At 39.6% G+C, this 22,509-nt stretch overlaps 3 protein-coding genes across 6 annotated transcripts in view; 2 read left to right on the top strand and 1 right to left on the bottom strand.

The window, feature by feature from the left end:
- Positions 1–754: 754 nt before the first annotated feature.
- On the bottom strand, positions 755–7,187 carry LOC144010067 (uncharacterized). 3 transcript variants are annotated; one of them, XM_077510153.1, is made up of 10 exons: positions 7,072–7,187; positions 5,997–6,141; positions 5,393–5,565; positions 4,360–4,453; positions 4,096–4,275; positions 3,823–3,935; positions 2,916–3,157; positions 2,648–2,807; positions 1,703–1,826; positions 757–1,529 (listed from the first exon to the last, which is right to left on the bottom strand). In XM_077510153.1, exons 2-10 carry the CDS (start codon positions 6,089–6,091, stop codon positions 1,493–1,495), a joined length of 1,218 nt encoding a protein of 405 aa, XP_077366279.1. In that variant the 5' UTR covers positions 6,092–6,141; positions 7,072–7,187; the 3' UTR covers positions 757–1,492. The 3 variants fall into 3 exon arrangements, with proteins under 3 accessions (XP_077366281.1, XP_077366279.1, XP_077366280.1); XM_077510154.1 differs by having other exon boundaries at positions 5,456–5,565; XM_077510155.1 differs by lacking the exons at positions 5,997–6,141; positions 7,072–7,187 and having other exon boundaries at positions 755–1,529; positions 4,096–4,255; positions 5,393–5,561.
- Positions 7,188–7,236: 49 nt separating this feature from the next.
- rpl7l1 (ribosomal protein L7-like 1) lies at positions 7,237–9,582 on the top strand. The gene is made up of 6 exons (XM_077510156.1): positions 7,237–7,370; positions 7,850–7,958; positions 8,455–8,618; positions 8,695–8,832; positions 8,909–9,018; positions 9,093–9,582. The coding sequence occupies exons 1-6, from the start codon at positions 7,357–7,359 to the stop codon at positions 9,299–9,301; spliced, it is 744 nt and encodes a 247-aa protein (XP_077366282.1). The 5' UTR covers positions 7,237–7,356; the 3' UTR covers positions 9,302–9,582.
- Positions 9,583–9,651: 69 nt separating this feature from the next.
- slc5a6a (solute carrier family 5 member 6a) overlaps positions 9,652–22,509 on the top strand; it is a 30,007-nt gene continuing 17,149 nt past the window's right edge. The window contains exons 1-14 of one of the 2 annotated variants that reach the window (XM_077510151.1): positions 10,651–10,836; positions 11,083–11,183; positions 16,113–16,359; positions 16,434–16,655; positions 16,807–16,842; positions 17,130–17,195; positions 18,239–18,290; positions 18,540–18,607; positions 19,905–20,059; positions 20,142–20,282; positions 20,371–20,500; positions 20,569–20,657; positions 21,802–21,914; positions 22,008–22,075. In XM_077510151.1, the coding sequence (XP_077366277.1) occupies positions 16,234–16,359; positions 16,434–16,655; positions 16,807–16,842; positions 17,130–17,195; positions 18,239–18,290; positions 18,540–18,607; positions 19,905–20,059; positions 20,142–20,282; positions 20,371–20,500; positions 20,569–20,657; positions 21,802–21,914; positions 22,008–22,075 (1,266 nt within the window). In that variant the 5' untranslated portion in view covers positions 10,651–10,836; positions 11,083–11,183; positions 16,113–16,233. Of the gene's footprint in view, positions 9,812–10,650; positions 10,837–11,082; positions 11,184–16,112; positions 16,360–16,433; positions 16,656–16,806; positions 16,843–17,129; positions 17,196–18,238; positions 18,291–18,539; positions 18,608–19,904; positions 20,060–20,141; positions 20,283–20,370; positions 20,501–20,568; positions 20,658–21,801; positions 21,915–22,007; positions 22,076–22,509 lie in introns of those variants that run through there. The other variant, XM_077510152.1, reaches the window with a different exon arrangement.

The raw sequence follows: 22,509 nt of genomic DNA, 5'->3' as shown, positions 1-22,509 counted from the left end.
AAGTCTTTCTGGTGTTGTTAATTGCTTTTAATTAAACTCGGGGTCTGTTGAAATCATTTTTAAATTCCAAGAATTCGGATTTTACAGATGGTACACGAATGTGCCAGTTTTGTTGATTGACAGTACGATTGGCCTATCAGATTGCGTTAAGGCCAGGCAGCCTCCACGTGGAGGAAGTCGAGCCGATTGTGCATTACGGAAAGACAGTTGTGTTAGTCACCTTCAAAATAAAAGCTTCACAAATACGCAAGGACTTCAATGCTTCCAATTTTAAATAATGCTCTAAAATAATCACTCTGTTGTCACGTACCCAGTCCGCTGAGGGAGAATAGAAACCGTCTCAGTATCTGACCGCAGTTGTGAGGCGTGAGTGACACTTTTTTCATTCATAAATATGGTGCACTCGTAATTTCAATATGACACCAACCTATTGTGACTGCGAGTGTTTTTATAGAGGCATTTATTTTTGTCAAGTCTTTCAAATTCCCGTCAACACTCAGTCACGGTCTGTCATGTTGCTAAAGGAGGACACCTGCTGGCTGGTTAAGTGTCATTGCAGGCGACTTACACTATTATTGATATTAGTATGGTCCTTGGAGGCAGGAAATCATTTTATTTATTAAATGTAAAGTACACATCTTCTGATTGACCTTCGCCGGGGTTTCCTCCATGTCTTGACCACATGGCACAGCTGGCTGGGAAGGTAAGTGTGGGCAAATAATGAATGGAAAAAAACAAAAAACAAAACGTTTCACGTTGTACAGTCGTGTAGAGTTAGAATCTCCACCCATGCACAGCACCACACTGCCCCCAAGAGGTCAACCCACACAGAAATAGTCGTTTTTATTAATTGCTATCATCATATTATTATTGTAACTTATCAGATACTAATTTATTTTCAAGTTATATTTAATTTTGATTTCCTCAAAATTCAAGGATACAAATGATCCAATGACTTTTTGTCATACCAAAACATTTCCACAAGGCTAAACAATTAAGTCATTCGTACATTTGCGGGTACTGTGTTTCTTCATTACACAATGACAATGAATATGTACATTTTTTTTTTACTTAAGGTTACATTTATTTAAAATGACAGCATCCTAACATTGTACAGTGAAAAATAAAAGAAAAAAAAGCTGCTTTTAAAACTGCTCTATGGAGGAATTTGCCCAAAAATCTCTTGACAATATATATTTTTTAATTTGATTGCTGTTGGCAATAGGTACCTCTTGCAAGCCTCTGGCCAGTAGTTTTCCTACTGAATTTGGGATTAAAATTTCCTGCTCTCTGTCTGCGGCTGTGACGTCATGCATATGTGGAAAAAGGGAGTGTGCGGTTTCATTTTTTTGTCCACACCTGACCATAGCGATTTGAATGTCAGTTTGTTGATGCATTGGGCAGCTTTAAAGTCAATCAATCAATTATCACAAACAATAATTGATAAATTTTTAAAATGAGTTGCCAATTAATTGCTGCGCATCTTAATATGTCAGTCATCAGGCTGCCATTGGTTGTGTGCTGCAGACCTATGGGGGGGAAACAAACAAACATGAAATTACAAAAAAAAATTTAGTCGTGACTTTTTATTTTAACTGAAAGAATGAACCAGAAAAAAAATCATGCCAATATCATACAATAAGTGTAAAAATATTTCATATGTATAACTTGATGAAAAAATATCAGCTTCATCAAGCGGTACCTGCTGAGCTCACGGTTCCGACGACCACCTCCTCGGTCATTTGCCAAGTTGAACCACCTGATCACATGTTTGTTGATTTCCATTTCTGTTGCTTCCCTTGCAACATGACATTGGCGTACAGCACCTACAAACGAAAAAGTATCGGTACATCATTAAAAGAGGAAGTCTGCACAAAAAGATTCTCATCTAAACACAGTATTCTGATTAATTTTTTATCACAACCAATCATAGCTCCCTTGGAGTTTGGTCATGTGATGTCTGCAAGTTGAACTGTGATTGGTGGTTACGTCAGCCCTGAGCAACTGTGATGTCATTCTCAGTTGGCAAAATGGCCGCCACATGAGATAGATAAAGATGGTTGGCGTGGGCTCCTCAACTCATATTACACAAACTAGTTTAAACTAGTATGGGCACATACAAGACATTTTTTTTTTTTTTTTTTTTTTTTTTTTAGCTTTTTTTCAACATGGCCATGGTTGATCTTTTACTCTGCTGCCACCTGCTGGCTGTTTGTGTAATAACTACCATTTATGCAACAGTTCTTTGCAGTTGAGCGGCTGCATCAAAGCCTTGTGTATGCTCTAGCATAAAAAACAAACAACAAAAAAACGTATAAATCCGTCTTTGGGACACAAACATAAAAAAACCGTATTTATACGTTTTGTGAGCAAATGCGTTAATCGTCCACATAGTCAGTGAAAATGGAACAGGGTGAAACATAGCAGCATTAGACTCTTTTTGAGGGACTGTTCGCTGTCTGCTAAACTGTACTCAGTCTACTTAGGAAGGGCAGAATATACTGTAAAAGCGATAAAATATAGCTAGCTATATTTTAGCAGTTGTGGTACAAACTTTGTGGAAAAAGGCACTTTTTCCTTACAATTCAATTCATATAAGATATTATTGTGAAGAATTTTTTAACACGCTCACGCAGTCTATACTCACGTGCAATCATTGTCTTCGATACCATCTGGCTGAATGCCATCTTCCCATTTACTCCCTTCCAACAGATTTTCTTCGCCACACTGTCACTAAAAACATGTGACAGGATGTTCCATGTAACATGTTTGATGTCCTGCCCGCCAATGGAACTGAGGGCATAAATCTAGGGAAATGAAAAACTAAATTAGGACATTCATTTTAGCCACTATGAAAGAGTGAAGAGAATAACCATTTGATTGTTGTTAAAATACCAGGACAAAAAAGGTCATACCAAGTTATTTTTCTTTGAAGAGTTGTCTTTATTTTTCAGCCAATCCTCCATGTGTTCCACCTGCTCCAGCGATGCCAAAGGAAACTCGATGTCTTGAGGTTCTTCCGCGGAGCACGGCTCATCCGCCGTCCTGCCGGCGGTCAGGTTATTGACCACGTCAGTCAGCTGCGTCAGCTGGTGCTGCATGTTATCAAGCTGACGCTTCATGTCTTCGGTCATTGAGAGCAGGTAAAATTCGGCAGCTGAGAGAAAGCATCACGTCATTCATCATCACCGTCACTTGGCCTTTAGGGTTACACATGATCTTCACTCTTTTACTGCCACACATTAAAAAACTGCCCCTCCAGTGCCAGCCGATTTCGAGCATTTTAAGTCATTTTTCAAGGCAAACAGAATATTGTGTGCTTTTACTACATATACAACTTGGGTACACATGAAAGATCGGATTCCATCTTTTCATTAGAAAAAAAAAAAAGTATGTTTCTACCATTCCGTTCTTTAGTAATCACCATTTGAAAATAGGTCACTTGAGTGACATAAGCGAGAAGAATAAAAAAAAAATAAAAAAAAAGCTTTTTGTGAAGATACTTTTTCTCCACAACAGTGACTTTGAAACTAATATTTTTAATTTAGTGACGCTCTGTGAATTAGATAAAAAAGAAAAAACAAAAAAACAAAAACAAAACAAAAAAAACACAGTTGACGTCATTTAATGTTTATGGCGGCATACGTCCTGATTTTTCTAATCGCTATTAACCGTTTTTGGCAGTCAAAGTGTTAAGAGGAATGCTAGATCCGCAACTGATAGATGTTAGACAACGTTCATTAACAAAAAATAAATAAAATAAAATAAAAACACTGAAAGTGACAAGCAATGTTGTAAGGAAGTTCAGTCATAAATACTTACCAGAGCACGGTATCTCATCTTCTCCAGATAACCCCAATTTATAAGACGGCCTGAAGAGTTCAATATGTGAAGTCCAAGATGATGGGGGACGGGGAGGTGACGATTGGCACAATCTTGGCAGACGATGAGGCGATTGTGAGCGTGATGATGGTGGATCAGGTTGATGATGGGAAAAAAAAAAAGAAGATGACAAATCAATCAATTGAAGAAAAAAAAAAATCTCATTCTCTACTTTTGTGACAGAGCAAATACAATCTTTTAAATGTAATTTACCTTGGACTTTGACAATGTGCCCGTGGAGAGGACATTGGTGGTTGGGGAAGTGATGGCTCCGCCTCCGGAAACGATGGGCAAGGAGCTGGCACTTTTGGCGAAGATCTCCGGGAACATCTTGTTGAGTTGGTCTCATGTAGGTCCTGATCACTTTCGGAATCTGTATCGCCCAAGCAGTGGCTATTAATACAAAAGTAATATCCATTACCATCAAAGAAAATGTGTCATTTTAACAGTAAAAATCACATAGCAATTTGGACATACGTGGCTTTACGTTTCCTTTTGGGCCGTTGTGTTCCCGCCACCTCCTCCTCAGCATGATCAGTGTCCAGCACCTGCCACGCTGACCAATTGTGATCTAAAATAAACAGTTTTAGGAAACGGTTCATTTGGTTAAACAAACAAATGTGTAATGACGACAAAATTCTAATTTGTACTCAACTCATTCACTCCCAGCCATATTCACTGAAGCAACCCCCCCTTCGCTCCCGGCTGTTTTATTGGATTTTGACTGATTTTGCAAGGCCCACAAAATATTGTGATCTATTGCTACAAAAACATGGAACACAATTTCCAAAACGAGTAATAAAACACAGAGCACAATGGTACACACTGTCCAATTGCTTCAGGTTTTGTGCGGATTCATTCATAAAAAGAAAATCTTTTTTTTTGCTGAAATAAGACATGTCCTTGCTGAAAAGAAAAACAAGATTTGTTCATTAAAAAAAAACCCAAAACAAAAACAAAAAACAAACCTAGGTAAATACTAGATACCATTTGAATTAGTACTCCAACAGTTTCAATCTTAGATGTACACTTGAGAGTAACTGTTTTCCATTTGAAGAAGACGGAAAAAAAATCATTAATTTAGATTTGTCTGGATTTAAAGCTATTTAATTGTTATAAATGAGACTGCACAAAATCAAGATGAGACTGAAAAGATTTTATAGCTTCTTCAATTACCCTGGAAGACCAATAAATAACAATGTCATCTGCATGCAAATAGAAACAGGCATTTGCCATATTTTGACAAATCATTAATAGTAGACCTAGAACAGATCCCTGAGGGACACCTTTAGAAAAACGTAAGTCCCCTGCCCGTTGGCCGTTTTTGTAATAAGTACCATTGCTTCAAACATTCTCGACAGTTCAGAGGCCGCATCAAAGCCTTCTGTATGCTCTAGCATTAAAAAAAAAAACAATGCCTTTGGGAGCATGATAATATTTCAAATAGAATGCATTTATGTTTTAGGGAGCAAATGAGTTAAAGGCCACATTAGAAATCCAAAACATTTACCACATGTCTTTTGATTCCTGACATCATGTTTTGACTGGCTTGGATGCTCTTCTAATTTCATACCTCTGTTGATTTTATCATCATTTTTATATGTTGACCTGTTGCTGTACCGAGACTCTGGCACCACAAACGCATCCTCCTGCTCATCCAAAGACTGGACCAAGTAAACCAGCCTGCAAATTGAGAGGGAAAAAAATAGATATATAAATTTGGCTTGACATATGTTCATATGAATCGACAATGACTGGTTTTCATAAACTAGACTGCCCACACCCCATTGAATGACACTCAACTAGTTTTTAGCAATTTCCATAAAGACATGACAACAAAACCTCGTTATGCTGGAGGTCCATGCGCTTTCTTGTACGCAAGTTCTGACACTTTTAGACAGTTGATTGATGAGATAATATTCTTAGAGATATGATCTACTACACAAAGGGAGATTATACATGCCTGCATCCAGAGAGTTGTGTTAGCATTCATATCGTATGTTGGTGCCCATGTCAATATTTGTTGATTTGTCCCTCCCAGGCTCCCACCCAACAAAGTTTTCATTATAAATGTAACCCATCACTGTTTGTCTTGTGTACTGGCAGCCAAATACCTGTTGTTGCAATCACGAATATCCTGTAGCGTTCTCTCAAGGTCTCTTTGTGCGCGTCTTCTACGAGTGGACCTTGAAACAATCCTTGCTTCCATCTTGGGTTGTTACTTACGTCTTGAGCAGTATGGACAGGAACGGCTGTTGACTGATAAGGAGAAAAGAGGAGGTGAATATAATGTTTTATACATAACACTGACAATTTTCTATACTGTACTATTTAGCGCATTCATGCTTTAAAACAGAGCTACTGGTCTGTCGAAAGCCACTTTGATACCCAAGTGCATGCTGTCACGAATCATTTCAATGGGATTAATGCATTACGGGGTTATTATAGTTTATTGTTAGTTAGAGCTCTTGCATCAGAGGCGTAGAGCCAAGAAAGTCCACCAGGGCTCTCCAATGGGGGCAGTCCAGGGCCGTCTGCTCAACTTCCCCCCCCCCCCCCCCCCCCCCCCCCACGTCAGTCCGTTTTGCAAACTTTTTTTTTTTAATGCAAGTTTATGTATTTCCGGGTAAACGCAACAAATGTGGAGCGCCCGTGGGAGAGTGCAATTGAGTGTAACTTTTAAATTGGCAAAATGTTAAGACATAAAAAATCACAGAGATGTTTATTTTTTGATGCCAAGAACAGTTCCAAGCCATTGAAGCCAAAAGAGCAATGACGCTCACTCTCCAACATACTGACGCTGCCCCGGAAGTACATAAAAGCTCATTCAATGTTGTGTTCCCTCGCAAAAAAAAAACAAAAAAAAAAAAAAAAAAACACAAGCGGAACGTTTCTGCGAGGGAATGCAAAGAATTGGTTTCTCCCATGTTGTTCCGTATACAAGTGTCGAATTAGCGTTGTGTGAATAATTCAATAAATACTAAAAATAAAAGCCTTTATACCACGTAGCTAATATAAACCACAGCCTATGTTAGCGGGAACCATCATAAATTCATTCAGCAAGAAACAGCTGACGAGAAATATGCTTCATCGTCTGTAAATTAAGATAACGTTATCAAACAGTTAGCAGTTCGTCGAATAAAAGAAAAAAACATTTCTATAAATAAGACCAAAGAATAAAGCTCGTACTTTCAATATTTGCCACGTCTGCTCGATGCTCGGATATGCTGGCTTCCGCTAACCGTGTTTTCTACACTTCTTCTTCTTATACTTTTATTTCAAGTAGACTAGGCACAACATGTACATTACTGCCCCCACCGGTCTTCATGTGCCATCATGTTTTTATACTTCTACTCCGGTCGTCTAGAGGGCGTGATTTTGCCCCTTCCTTGCGACTTGACCAAATGCAAATGAGGCGAGGAAGAAAAAAAGCCGTCGAAGAAGAGTAGCTCGAATTCATCGAAGGTTTCCAACATGGCAGAATCGGAGTACGTATTGAGTTTATTTACATCGTAGTCCATCTGCCTCTGTTTGTTCATACCATATTGTTGGTTTGACTTGCTTTGATTAATATAACACCCCTGTACAGGTTACTGTTTGTATTTCGAACATTGCTTTGTTAGAAAATAAGTTTTGAATTGATTACGTTTCACATGTTGCTACTGTGTAAAGCTTCGGACATCTTCCCATTTTGGGCGAAATGTTAGCGTGTGCAATGTACAGTAAAGTGCTAGAATGTTATTTATGGTTTAAAATGTAGTTGTTAGTGGGAAAGAATTTGGTGATAATACTTGGGACTATTCTGGTAGCCAAGTAGCGTAAAGCTACATTGATAGTAAAGTCCTGTACAGGAAATCAAATATGTATTTCTGACCATGACAATTTTGAAACAATTAGTCAAATGCTAGCCAGCGAATATTTTGAGTATTTTTTTCTTGATCTCTCTCTTTCCCCCGTCTTCTCCCAGATCAGAGAAAGTGATCAAGTTGGTCCCAGAGTATCTTTTGAAAAAGAGGAAAGCGTACCAGGCCATTAAAGCCAGACAAGCCAAGCAGGCACTTCTTGAAAAGAGAAAGGTGAGTATGTCATTTGATGTTGGCTTTGTAATCGTGCGCTTACCCGATAACCCCCTGTTAAGTCCATGCAATTAAGTTGCTCACTAACCTACATTGTGGACAAGTGGTAGACATTGCTTTTGGTACCCGGGCCTTCCTTTGGGACGTACCCAACGAAGGCCAACTGTTTATTTAATTTAAATTTTCAGTTAACTTTATAAGTGATGCTGCTGATCCCGGGAACCTTCTGAACCTTTTGTTTTTGTTCGACATTAAAACAAAGAAATTTAAAAGTTTAAGATTTCAGGTATTTTTTTTTTATTTTGGAAAAACAATTATTTACTGTAGAAAACTATAGACAGCTATGCTATTTTCTTGTTTAAGTTGCCATTCAACTTTTTAAGATGTACTTTTAACTTTGGGAGCTCCCTGAACATTTGGTCAGAAATTAAAAAGGATGTCTAGTATCCACAATTACATCATGGTGATAATGTTTGTGTTTGTATTTTCGCTTCAGGTCTGTAAAGGTGCGCCCATAAAGTTCAAGCGCTTGGAAGACTTTTTGAAGGAAAGCCACAAAAAACATCGCGATGATACGCGCATACGTCGATTCACGCAGAGGCCGCCCGCCCCGATGCCTCCAGCAAAGTATAAATTAGCCTTTGCTGTCCGCATTAGAGAGTAAGTGTGACGATCGAAAATGTGAAACCGCCTGGTCAGTAATTCAACGCAGCACATTTTTCTACGACTTTGTTAGTATTAAAGGTGTGAGTCCCAAAGTGATGAAGGTTATCCAGATGTTGAGGCTGAGAAAAATCTTCAGCGGAGCGTTTGTCAGAATCGGCAAGACCTCTCTCACCATGTTGAAGATGGTCGAGCCCTATGTGGCCTGGGGGTGGGTGTTAAGTCGCTGCAATTGATAAATTGTTTGGGTTGTTTTCATGTCAACACCTTCCTGTTCTACCGAATAGATATCCAAACTTAAAGTCTGTGCGCGAGCTCATTCTGAAGAGGGGACAGACCAAGGTGGGCACAAAGGCGGTTCCGTTAACAGATAACACCTTCATTGAAGAACGCATGGGTACGTTTACTGAACTTCAAATCTGAAACGACCCCAGCGTACAACTATAAACTGACTCTGACCTTGATTTGTAGGCAAACACGGCATCATCTGCTTGGAGGACTTGATTCATGAGGTTTACTCGGTTGGCAAGGCCTTCAAGGAAGCAAACAACTTCCTGATGCCTTTCAAGCTGTCGGTGGCCCGTCATGCTGCCAGGGACAAGGCGGGGCTCCTCAAGGACCTCGGCAAACCTGGATTTCGCGGCACGGACATTAACACCATCATCAGGCAACAGAACTGAGGAAAAATACACGAGATGGACAAAGAACAAAATGAGCGAAATTATGTGCCACTAGGGGGAGCTGTTCTCCTCGGAAGTGGTGCTCATCTGTTGACCTGTAATATATTGTACTGTATATAAGGCTGAATGAGCCTAATTTTAGGAAGTTTTGTTCGGTTGTTGTACATTCATACATTCTTCGGTCTCATTCATAAACAGAAAGACTGCTTTCATGATAAACGATACAATGAAGTGTTGTTTAAAACATTTGTGATGTTTATAATAAAATTGTACAATACAAATTGCAGTGATTGGTTCGTAGTTGCCATTAAACATGGTGAAGTGGTGAGCTGTCCTGGATGAACAGTAGCTGGTGTCACAGACGATTATTGGAGAGCCATGCGTCATCAGCTTGAGGGGGCTGCAATGTGGTGGTAAACCCGCGCAGCTGCAGGAAAATGCACGTTAACTGGAGGTGGGCGGTTTTGTAAAAAGATGCTCCGGTCAAACTGAACCCAAATTGATGTCCAGGTAAGAGGAAAGGGTGAACTATTGGCGTCGGAGGTACTAAACCTATCGTGTCCAGTCGTACCTCCGCCGTGGTCACGACATATTGCCCTCGAGATGCATCACTCGCAATGACGACGGTCGTGTTGGTAAACGACCGTACTACCTGTAAATGCTATCGGAACCAGCAAATGGATGTTCTAAATCTAGTTCAGTATTGTCATATACCGCAGTGTGTCGCCAACCGTTCACGTATAATGATGCCTTCGGCTACGGAGACATTACAGATGCACTGTCGTGATGATTTGCTAGTTTACTTAGTGTAAGTGAACGCAACATCCAGCGCGTCAAGGAGAATGGGCGGTCCACTCCAATAACGTTCGACCGCACTAACCTACCAGACCAGACTAGACCTTGACGTAGTCCTGTATTTTACCAGGTCCGGAAGGTAAGTGAATGGAATTGAATTATTCAGGTAATTTAATTGAAATTTGAAATTTGGTGGACGTTAAAGACCGGGGGGGGTTAATTTGTGTAGTGCCACGCGCTGCAGTTTAGCAAAGTTTAGAGTTGGCGACAGCACCACGTTGTCGCGCTGTCAAATTAGCTTTTTTTTTCCTGCTGTTTCTTTATTGTAGTTTCCTTTTGCCTTCTCCACTACTTGTCATAGTTCGCACAGTTAGCAAAAAAATAAATAAATATAGTATGGGACTGCATAATGAACGACACGCCAATCGCGTGCGGATTAATTAGCCAATGGTAGCATATTTGCCACATTACTGTCGTTTGGGTAATGTAGTTCTCTTACTCATTGTCGCTTAGAAAGAACGTCATCGCACACTTGCAAAACATGGCCGCGTTTTATGTACCGCTCTTTTGTCATTGGATTTAACCATTGCGTGTGGTTACTTTTTATTTCGGTCATGTATGAACAAATAGTCACTAACTCATCCTGGCTCGTTAAATTGCAGCTTGAATAACTGACGAACATTTATGAAATTCCAGTGGATTTTTATCTCCTGTTGTTTTCAGTCAACATAAGGAGATCTGTAAGCTTCTGATAACTGGCATCTATTTGAATGTTTGGCGAAGTTGTTGACGTGGGAATGATTTGTGTTTGATGATTTGTCCCCTGCATGCATGAATTTATTACACACTTGACAGATCTAATTTCTTGGATTGGTGATGAAGTGCTGACTACACACTTATCATTGATTGTGGCTGCATTTTGCCCATCTTTATGAACGCTGATTGAAACGTGAGCTGTGTGTCAGATGTATTATCACTTTGTCCAGGGTTCAACTCGAGGTTTAATGTTTGTTCAAATCATTGGCAGTCTGCGTCACAGAGAGACAAACAAAAGTGAGGCCTATTTCCGAAGAAGACCGTCGCTTGTGTAAGCGTGTGTGTGTGTGTGTATCTTGTCATTGGTTGACCTTCAGTTTTTCCATGTCCAATGAAATGTAGTAATCTATTACAGAGTCTATTTAGGTGTGTAAAAATAACTTACTTAACCCTGATTTAACACAAAAAAAACTATAAAACTACATTAAAATATATTTTCTTGAATGATTGATAATATGTGTCATAGAAGAGGTGTTGTGGCCAGGACCCTGAGATTGGGAACCAAGTTCATTGAGCTGTAATATTTTAATTTATATTTTTCTATTTAAAAAAAACAAACAAAAAAAACAAAACACCAACGTCCAATTCAACTTTTAACTGGAATTTTATTTATTTTAAGTGCTTCGCACAAAACAAACAAATCATAAATAAAATGCTGTATCTGGGTTATCGACGGATGAGGATTTGACCATACCCAGCAGTTAATTTATTGGGAAAAACAAGTTTTTGAGGGTGGAGTTCGCGCTGAGCTAGTGACGTGTAAAACCGAAAAAGGTGTGGCTAGTGACGTGTAAAACCGACCTGCTGAAACAATCCATTTGAGAGTGCTGTTTGAGCTAATGTGATACAAACGGCCATAGGAAAGGGAAACATAGGTCGTTTATTTCACAACTTTGGGGACTTAGTCAAGCTATGGTAAGACATACTTCTGTCAACCCCCCCCCCAAAAGTGAGTATTTCATATGAGAGCACCTTTAAGGATACTTAATGTGATCAATGTAGCATACTTGATACCGCAAGATGACTGTAAGTATTTATCCGACGATTTTCATGACATTTTCTACACCGTTTTTTTCTCAATATGGTTGTAGGTGAGGCCTGAACTCTTGAACAGCTGACTTTGGGTGAGTAGGTTGAACCTAGTGATAGACCAATATGGCTTTTTCAGGGCCGATACCGATTATTAGTTGTCAAGGAGGCCGATAACCGATATTTCAAGCCGATTTTCATTTGCAGTAAAAGAGAAAATAATAGCATAAAAAAAATAAATTGCCTTTTCTTTTAATTTTAAACAAGCGATTCCAGCTTTTATCGGCCTTCAGTTTCGTAAAAAGGCCGATGCCGATATTGGTCAACATGCCAAATATCGGCACCGATAATCGGCCCGGCCGATAATTGGTCTATCCCTAGTAGGTGCACCCTGAACCGGTTCACTTAGCTCACTTTGTACCAATACATGCACAGGTCAGTTTAGGGTAGACCTCTCTTATATTTAATACAAAGTAGTTTTTTAAGTGGAAATACTCTGAGAACTCAAGTATATAATGTTTTCTTAGCGACCACGCAACATCTCCCAAGTTTTGCCATTATCTGGACATCTTGGTGTGTACGCTAAAGGTAGATAATCTAGAACAGGGGTGTCAAACATACGGCCCGCGGGCCGGATCAGGCCCACAAAGGGGTTTAATCCGGCCCGCAAGATGACTTTGTAAAGTAAAAAAAAAAAAATTGTAATGTCGGACCAATTAATCAGCCAGCCACAATAAAATATATAAATTTGTAATTTCACAAGCAGTCCCCAGATGAGTAGTGTAACTTGGACACGGAATCGCCGTGGAAGTCATTATTTTACACACAACTTAAAGTTATGGTTTGTTTAAAAAAAAAAGTGTTTTTTTGTTTGTTTGTTTTTAATCATCGACCAACATAAACGTGTTAAATACGACACAAATTCAATTACTGGTAACACAAATACATATGACAGGGATTAACGTCCTTATAACTTCAGTAACTGTGCCACACAATGCATTCTGGGAACTATATAGATGCAAAACAGGTAGATTTAACACGTCCGGAACTCATACAGGCAAAGAGTTGCCGCCTTTCATTTGCATTCGTGTTATTATTTTAAACAATAGATTACAGTTGAGCTCCGTAATTTAAGGGCTGGCCCAAAAATCTCAGAAATCTGCATATAATTGATGGCAATTGTTTTTAAGTTATATACCATTATTTTACCGATTCGGCCCACTTAGTAATATATTTTCCTCCATGCGGCCCCTGAGCTAATATGAGTTTGACACCCCTGATCTAGAAGGTATCAACTTCAGATGTGAAGTCTCGGTAGTCACTTTGTGTGCCATTTGCGGTTGCTAGCATGTGATGATTGCATGTGGAGTGACTGGCTGTAAACTGGTTGCCTGGGAAAGCAGACCTTTAGACGGGAATGTAAGAAGCTTTTCCAATGTTTCCCTTAAGTTTCAACTCTTATTTTATTTTAAAGTAGTCAATCTCAAGATTTCTGGTTTGGGTTTTTTAAAACATCTTAATGTTTGGCTCTTTATTCATTAACTTTTCTCAGGGAAGATGTTTGACATAAACACTTGCTTCCAATTTGGGTCACTATAGCAGAAGATCGGAACAGAGCACCTGCCGGGACATTAATAATATAGTTGTTTATTATACGGAAGCGATCCATCCAAGAGCTACACAAGATGGCTTATGTTTACATAAATGATCTACTGTACGTGTATTTCACTTTTGTCCATAGATGGCAGCGAAAGAAAGAAAAAAAAATATTTATTTGAGTAAGTTCGGGCTCTAACCATCATGTCATCAGCCCATCACTGTGCACACAGGAAGTCCACTAACCTGTTTTCCGGGTTGGTCACATGACATTCCTTATTAGGCGGATTTCATTTGTGGTTGAAGGTAGCAGTGCCAGTATCTTATTATCTTGTCTCTATGTCAACAGCTTCTATGGTCACCATGATGAAAGACTGCTTCCATTCGCATGACTAGAGCGAATGGCTGTTCAAGCTTACATACTATTTACTATAAGTGTATACGTGTTATATACTGTATGTGTGGTAGTGTGATGTATTTGAGAGTGCAAATGTTAATATTTGAGACTCACTCCCCATGCCACTATAAAAGCAATGATCCCTGTTGCGTTTCCACACTATGACATCTGTAAAAGGATGAGGTTTGATTTTTACAAAAACACGATGGGGGGGGGATTAGGTTTTGTTTGTTTAAATCGGTGGGTTGTAAAATTAAACAACAATCTTAGCGGGGAAAAAGATCACACGGGCGTTGAATTTGAGTTTCCTGCTTTGTTATAATATTGCCTTTCAGGCTAATGTGGTGACAAAGGGTTCAGGTGCAGGAGTACGAGCTCATAGCTGCCCACATTTACACTACTATCACTCTCTTTAACTTACTATTATTAATTTGTTAGAATTATGTTATTCATTTTTTTTTAAATGATTTTAATAATAAAACAGAATCGACCTGTAGCAGCAGCATCATATCTTTATTATTGTTATTATTATTATTATTATTATTATTAATATTAACATTACATTTTTTCAACTAACACAGAAGGGTTTATACTATGTCTCAAAGCTTCATAAGATAAATGTTCATACGTAGTATTATAAATCTAGCTATCAGAAGGTAACATTCTGAAAAACACTAAAGCTAATTTGTGCTAACACGTGCGCTCGACTTGTGTTTTGATTTATACATATATCTTTTTTTTTTTACTTTAACTTTGCATTTTTTTTAACAACACAGAATGGTTTGTAGGCTATGTTGGAGATCTTCATAAAATTAATGTTTGTGAGTAGTGTTAAAAATCAGCACGTAACGTTAAGAACACTGTGCTAGCTAAGGCTAATCTGTGCTAACACCGGCACTCTGCTTGGCTGATTTACGTGAGAGCACTTTTCAAGTTCTCCCACTTGAAAATCATGCGTCTTTGCCCAGCCTAGTTGTCAAGTCAATGGCAGAGAATCCTTTTGCGCACGTATGTTAACCTTTATCTCGCCATGAATGTCTCACTGAGATTAAAAAACTCTTTTCCAAGGGGAGTCCTGGTCAAAAGGCGGCACAAGTTAGACTTGCAACACAAATAACGTTAGTTTCAACACAATTTAAAATAACATATAAATGAGGTAAAGCAGTTACAAGTAAGGTAGGCTGTCTCAAGTAGGGCTACTCGATTATGGAAAAAATAATAATCACGATTATTGTGGTAATAATTGAAATCACGATTATTCAAAACTGTCAATAAAGACTCGGTTCCCATCGGTCACATTGAAGAGCCATTCAAATGACTCGATTAGCTCTTCCCTAATAAACTTAACGTGGCTGAAAAGGCAGCCAAACCAGCGTCGGGTTTAGGGTTGCACATGACGGTTAACACTGCTGTTAGCTCGCTGTTAGCTAGCAGCCACGGCTAAACGCTGACAACAGGCGCCGCACAATACAGCATCAGCATAATTATGTCTTATTAGTCTCTTACCTGGGGCTTGAACGTGACTTCAGGACTAAGTTGTGTTACTAACGTCTGGCCCAACAGTTTGGTGCATTTATATTGCCATTGTTCACAAACTCCGTATCGAGGCACACATCTTCAGCCCCGATGACACCCTTCCGGTAACAACTTCAAAATAAAAGTGCTACAATGCATTGACCTACATATACTACTTGGTAAAGTAAGGTTTATTTTGAAATGTGGCTTCTCACAGGCCCGTGTGCTTTCATTCATACTGCCGTTAGCTTGACTACGACTATCTCAGCGGCTAGCCATTTCAGAATAATCGCTTTTGTACGATTATGCCTATTTTGTAATTATGGAGGGTAATAATAGAAATTGTGATTGAATTTCTGGATTTAAAGTCATTCAAACTAGAGATAAGTTCTGTTCATTTCCGGTCCTTCTGCAGCAAGTTCCTTGTAGAAGGTGGAGAAGACAAAAGCTTTTTTGTTTGTTTTTTTTAACTCGGTGCAGGCTCTGTGATTGAGTTACCACTGCAAGTGGGCCACGAATGACCTTGTAAATAAAAGTGTAGCCAACCGCCACATACCCCCGTTGATGTTGGCACTTGAACCATTCTCTCACTCTTGCCTCAGGTAGTGAGAGGGTTACCACTCATTCTATTCTTTTCTTGTCTTTGCCTCTCTCTCCCTCCAGCTCTCTGGGTATCACAATGGGTGATGTACCGTCTTTAACACTGTGATCACCCCCCAAAGGCCTCTTCAACGACCTCCTGTCTCCAGACTCGCCAAACCAGGCCTACCTCCGGGGGGTCATCATGGGGGGAGTCGTCCAGATGCACTTCACCACGGTGGACTATGTCATCTTTGCGTTGCTGTTGGTGGCGTCAGCTGGAATCGGCTTGTATTATGCCTTCTCCGGTGGACGCCAGCGTACGACACAGGTGGGCTTTCTTTTTTTAAGCTTAACGAAAGCTGAGCTCTTAGTCTCAAGTTGGCATCATTTGATTGACTACAGGAGTTCCTGATGGCTGACCGCTCAATGAGCTGGCTGCCCGTATCGCTGTCACTGCTCGCCACTTTCCAGTCCGCTGTGGCGATTCTGGGCGCGCCGTCGGAGGTTTACACGTTCGGGACGCAGTACTGGTTCCTGGGCTGTTCGTACTTCTTGGGACTCCTCATCCCAGCTCATGTTTTCATACCAGTCTTCTACAGGCTGCGGCTTTCCAGCGCATATGAGGTACGCAGTGCTGGAAACAAACTGTATTTTTTTTTTGTGAATAGCGATTCACAGTGAGGAAGAAAAAAAAAAAAGTAGAATCACAGTCGATGCTAATGTCATCTTCCCTTTTTGTCTTTGTTTTGTCTCACAAAATGCCCCTTTCTCCTAGTTCCCTTGTGTTTGTCGTCTCATGATAATCTCAGAGGTCAGCTTTCTTATCTGTCCTCTTCGCAGTCTTATCCTTGATGTGTTAACAATCAGCAAAAACAGAGGCAATGCTGAATGACTGTGCTGAAAGTTTTTTTGTTTGTTTTTTCTTTCTCCTCAAATTCAAGGACTCTTATCAGTTATTTTCTACTCAGTCGTGTACTGTGACCCCCAAAAAAAGTTGCTTGGTCATCAATAACTGTAAATGACTCTGAGATTATATGTAACAGGCATTTTTCCCCCTTTTTTGTTTTTTTTTTGTTTTCTCTCTCTTTCTCTTGACAGTATCTGGAGCTGCGCTTTAACAAGACAGTCCGCATATGTGGGACTGTGACCTTCATCTTTCAGATGGTATCTTAATCTTTGGATTTACATTTTTGTCGCAATTAGTTGTTTTTGTAATGTTAAAAGGATACTTTACTTATTTAGCCATTTTTGGCAGTCAAACATGAATATTTTGCCTATAATAAATTTGACATTTTCATTATTTTTCACGTCCAATTAGTACCTTTAAAAACACATTTTGCAACTTTCTGTCGACTGAAAATGACATCACAGGGCTCAGGTAACCAATCACAGCTCAGCTTGTGAATGTCACATGACCAAACCTAGAAAATAGGTGATTGGTTACCCGAGCCCTTGTGATGTCATTTTCAGTCGACAGCAAGTTGCAAAATGTGTTTTTAAAGGTACTAATTGTACGTGAAAAATAATGAAAATGTTTTCTTTATTATAGGCAAAATATTAACTTTTTATCACTATAATGGGCTAAATACGTGAAGTATCCCTTTATTTCTTTCAATCCAGTTTGTGAGATTTTAAGACAAGTCTAAGTCGAGCCTTTAAAAAATCTGAAAATTGTTATTTACATTTTACATCCGTCCAACCATTTGTGCTAATCAGTTTTTTTGAATCTGTTGTTGCTATTATTGCCATCATTTGACTATAATATTGTTTTATTGAAGCTATTTATTAATTCAGCATATAATCAGAGTTAATCACCAATGACTCCACTCAAGTATATGTTAAACACACTGTGCAATACACATTTACAGTCATTTTCTTTTTTTTTAGTTTTAAAAATATTTTTACATTTTAGGTAAATCTGTTTTGCATGTGTGCTGCACTGGAAGGAGATAATTCAATCTTGTACATCTCTTTGTATGATGACAATAAAGGCTTCAGCTGTTGATCAACATTATGATGGGAAAAGAAATATCATGACTGAAATTGGTTAAAGTGTAACCAATAAAGCACTCATCTTGACCATAGAAAAATCATCAATTGTACTCTAATTCAAAGGCTAGCCATGTATAGTAATATTACACAAAAACAAAGCAGTATGGAGAAGTTAGCTTGCTGTGCTAACATGTTTACCTTGCATCTATCTGCAGGTCATTTATATGGGAGTGGTCCTGTATGCTCCAGCCTTGGCACTTAATGCAGGTGAGAGAAAAGACATCAAAATCGTACTGTAAATGTGCACATAAGTTATGCATACATCTCAGTCCAAATTGCAATATAATGACACGTATGTATTTTAAGCGTGTTTCTGCCGTCCTTGTTTTTGTAAAATGCTTTTGTTTGTCTCAAAGCGATTCCGTGAGTACCGATGGGCGGACGAAGTAGATTATGTCCACCATATGGCAGAATATGTAAATGCGCTGGTAACGGTGTTGCTGTATTTGCTTCCAGTCACAGGTTTTGACTTATGGGGAGCAGTGCTTGCCATGGGACTTGTGTGTACCCTCTACACTGCTCTGGTAAGTCAGGAATTCAATGGCATCATTTGTTCCCTATGCTTTATTAATGATGGCTATTTCTATTATTTTTCTATACTGGAGTTGTTCATAGAATATGCGTGTTACAGAATATCTTGTAGTTTGAATATGTAAGCATGCACGTTTGATCCATTTGTTTCTTTTCCTTCAAGAATTTAACAATATTAATTTTCCATACTGTCTTTTTTTTTTTTCGCACTTTCTGGGAAGTTAGTGTTAATGATTCAGATGTATAGTGTAAAACTTAAGTTATTGCTTATCTTAATACGAAGACCACGTTAAAGTAATCATAAAAAAGATCACTATATTGTAAAAAAAAAAAAAAAGAAGTTCAAACTAAAAAAAAGCACAATATTGTGCTTTTGTACATAACAGCAATGCATATAAATCACCTACAATCGCTAATAACAATATTGAGGCACTTATTTGCTAATGCAAGCACACATTGATCGCTTCACAAGCAAATAGGTTCCCCTTCATCTGAAAATTAGCATAGATTTTAAACATAAAAGGCCAAAACATCCCTAATGAAAATTAAATTGCAGTAATGAACTAGCCACTAGAGGGTGCTAGAACTGCATAAATGGAAATCAACATGACTTTTTTTTGAACAAATGTCCATCCATCCATCCATTTTCTTGACCGCTTATTCCTCACAAGGGTCGCGGGGGCTGCTGGCGCCTATCTCAGCTGGCTCTGGGCAGTAGGCGGGAGACACCCTGGACTGGTTGCCAACCAATCGCAGGGCACACAGAGACGAACAACCATCCACACTCACACGGACACCTAGGGACAATTCGGAGCACCCAATTAACCTGCATGCATGTCTTTGGAATGTGGGAGGAGACCGGAGTACCCGGAGAAGACCCACGCGGGCACGGGGAGAACATGCAAACTCCACCCAGGAAGGTCCGAGCCTGGACTCGAACCGGAGACCTCAGAACTGGGAAGCGGACGTGCTAACCACTCGACTACCGTGCCGCCCTTGAACAAATGTGTTCCTTTTAAATATTGTGAACATGACGACGACGATATTGCGGCAGTTTTAACATCACGATATTGCCCTTATCGTTACATCCCTAATGGATACTGGCAAATATTTCCGACTATCATGACATCAAAACACTGCGTGACAGCTACCTTTAGTATCACCATAAATTGTAGTGGATGTTTTTCTTCTCTTGTCACCAACCCAACAGGAATAAAACAAAACACGGTTAATCTTTGACCTGACCTGACTATTACGGTGTTCTGACCTTCGGTGTTTGGTGTCCCTCAGGGTGGCCTGAAGGCGGTAATGTGGACCGATGTCTTCCAGACAGTCGTCATGTTTGCAGGGCAGCTGGCAGTTATCATTGTCGGGGCACATCAGGCAGGGGGGATCGCAGAGGTCTGGAGGAAAGCAGTGAACGGCAGTCGCATTGCAGGACTTGAGTGAGGAAACACGATGCATGGGGCTGAGGCACCTTACCATTCAATTTCACTACCAATGACGTTCCAACATTGATCGTTTTAGCCTAAATCCAGACCCTTTGGAGCGCCACACCTTCTGGACATTAGGTGTGGGTGGAATCTTCCTGATGCTGGCTCTGTATGGCGTCAACCAGGCCCAAGTCCAGAGATACCTTAGCTCCCGCACCGAGAAAGAGGCTATTATGTGAGTGTCGTGCTGCTTATTAAAGTGCAGTTATGTCTTTCCATTATTCATGTTTTTTTTTTTTTTTAAATAATTGTGTCTGTTCTAGGTCGTGTTATGTTGTCTTCCCATGCCAGCAGATCGTCCTGTGTTTAGGTTGTCTGATGGGGCTGGTTATGTTTGCCCGCTACGGAGAGGACAGTCCTCTAGATAAAGGCTATGTCAAAACAAATGATCAGGTAAACATGGATTTTGTTATGGTTCATCATATCAGTGGATATGAAAGTTTGTGTCTTTTTTTTGGCAGATGGTGTTATACTTTGTCATGGACGTATTCAAGGATCTGCCCGGCCTCGCAGGCCTCTTTGTGGCCTGTCTCTTCAGTGGAGCGCTCAGGTAGACAATTCAGGAAACCAACATCTTTGAGGCTAACCATTTTTCGATGAATTTGTAGTGGCGCAACGGAGCATCATTAAGCCGTGGTTTGTTCGGATCGCGCGTGATCCGCGGCTTGCTTGGTGGATGAAAACGAAAAAACAAACAAACTGTGCATTCACACGAAAGCAACACGATCAGTCCACATTCACTATTATAGCAGCAGAGGAAGTTGAAAACTATAGGAGCATTTTTGAAAAAAAAATAAATAAAATTGGCAACTTGTGGTGAAATTAGTCCTAAAATTAATGATACGGGATTTTTTTTCAGCCATTTTTCTCGACACCAGTAAGACATGTCAAGCAAACTGAAACATACTAAATGTTAACACGCCGCCTACCCTAAGGCTAACTTCAAAATAAAAGTTTGCCAAATGATACATTGACGGCAATGCAAATAGCCTTAGTAGATTTGTACTTGAAGTTGGCCCACGTCGTGGCGTGATGGCTAGCTTGACTTCCCTTTTTAGATGTTTAAGATTTTTATGTCATAGTTTTGATGGACATTTAAAGTTTCGACCAGCATCAATACAAGGCTAAGAAAACGACGCTAAGAAAACGCTAATTAATTATGCCGTTGTATGATATGGCTAAGTCTCCGACGTAAGTGGCTAGCAGCTAGCTGTTAGCATTACCAACGAGTGTCTGTCTGATAGCTGTTAATGAGTTTGACGGCTGGCACCTGGCTTACTATTATTCTTTTTCAATATTCTGGACCAAGGCTACTTTGTAATTAACTCCTTTGGCCATTAAAAAAAAAGAAAAGCATTCATGTCAAAATGTCAAATATAGCCGTTTAGATTTTAGCATGATCCGATCCTAGCCGTGACTTTTGTGATCCGTTGCACCACTATTAATTTGCAATCTCCATTTTAATTTAAGACAGCGACTACTTTTGTTTTGCTAGGTTTTACTGTCCTTGCTGAATTGAGATTTACATATCAATGCCGTATCTTTGAAATGGTGATAGTGTGCCTGCCTCCTTAATTTGAATTACGGTCAAAGGGACGACTGGAAAAACAGGAGATAAAACTTTCATTTCCTCAGATTAGTAAAATAAAAACAAAAACACATGTTTCTAAATGACTTATCTTTCTGCCATCCAGCACCATCTCTTCAGCCTTCAACTCCCTAGCAACAGTAACCATGGAGGACCTAATTAAACCACATTTTCCCGACATGACAGAGTCCAAAGCCACACTCCTATCCAAAGGACTTGGTAATTTGGTCCGTTTTATGTGTATACAAAAAGAATTCTGTTTTTAATTTTGCCCCCCAAAAAATAGTGATTTGTCGTTGTGCCCCCCCACAGCGCTGGCCTATGGCTTGATATGTCTGGCCATGGCCTACCTCGCCTCCATAATGGGATCCGTGTTGCAGGTAAGACAACTTTTCACATGATCCTGATGATTAGATCTGTTTTATTTTATCAGTCTAGTCCTAAGGTCATAATACCTGCATTTTACTTTTGTATGTCTGCATCACTTGACTGGTTTGTTTGACTCTTTTCTATGGAGGACGACAGAAAATGAATATTCACTGTCGAGATGCATATTTTTACCGCTTCTTGGTTATTAAATTGAATCACATACGGCAGTTCTATGTGAAAGTTCACACACCAATACCTGTTTTGTCCACTTGATGGCATTGCAGATTGCCATCAAGCTTTGGCTTGTGGGACTCAATTGGATGAAGCTTGATGAACTCACCTCAAATTTATATTAGCTTCATGAAGCTTTCTCCTATCCATTAATAATTCGGCACCACAAAGGCAGGAAATTGTACATAAGCACCACGAAGTATGTTTCCTGAAG

Source organism: Festucalex cinctus, chromosome 21 (genome assembly GCF_051991245.1).
Source record: "Festucalex cinctus isolate MCC-2025b chromosome 21, RoL_Fcin_1.0, whole genome shotgun sequence".
Lineage (NCBI taxonomy): Eukaryota > Metazoa > Chordata > Actinopteri > Syngnathiformes > Syngnathidae > Festucalex > Festucalex cinctus.
This window is presented reverse-complemented; position numbering and strand designations above follow the sequence as displayed.

Bases quoted from the DNA above. Each gene is read 5' to 3' on its own strand.
- LOC144010067 (XM_077510153.1), bottom strand. From the start codon at position 6,091: ATGGAAGCAAGGATTGTTTCAAGGTCCACTCGTAGAAGACGCGCACAA. The intron at 4,454-5,392 runs GTAAATGTTTTG...TGTTTATTTTAG, and splicing joins CAGGAATCAAAAGACATGTG to ATCACAATTGGTCAGCGTGG. The intron at 2,808-2,915 runs GTATGACCTTTT...TCATTTCCCTAG, and splicing joins CTTCAAAGAAAAATAACTTG to ATTTATGCCCTCAGTTCCAT.
- rpl7l1 (XM_077510156.1), top strand. The intron at 7,959-8,454 runs GTGAGTATGTCA...TTTTCGCTTCAG, and splicing joins CACTTCTTGAAAAGAGAAAG to GTCTGTAAAGGTGCGCCCAT. The intron at 8,833-8,908 runs GTGGGTGTTAAG...TCTACCGAATAG, and splicing joins GAGCCCTATGTGGCCTGGGG to ATATCCAAACTTAAAGTCTG.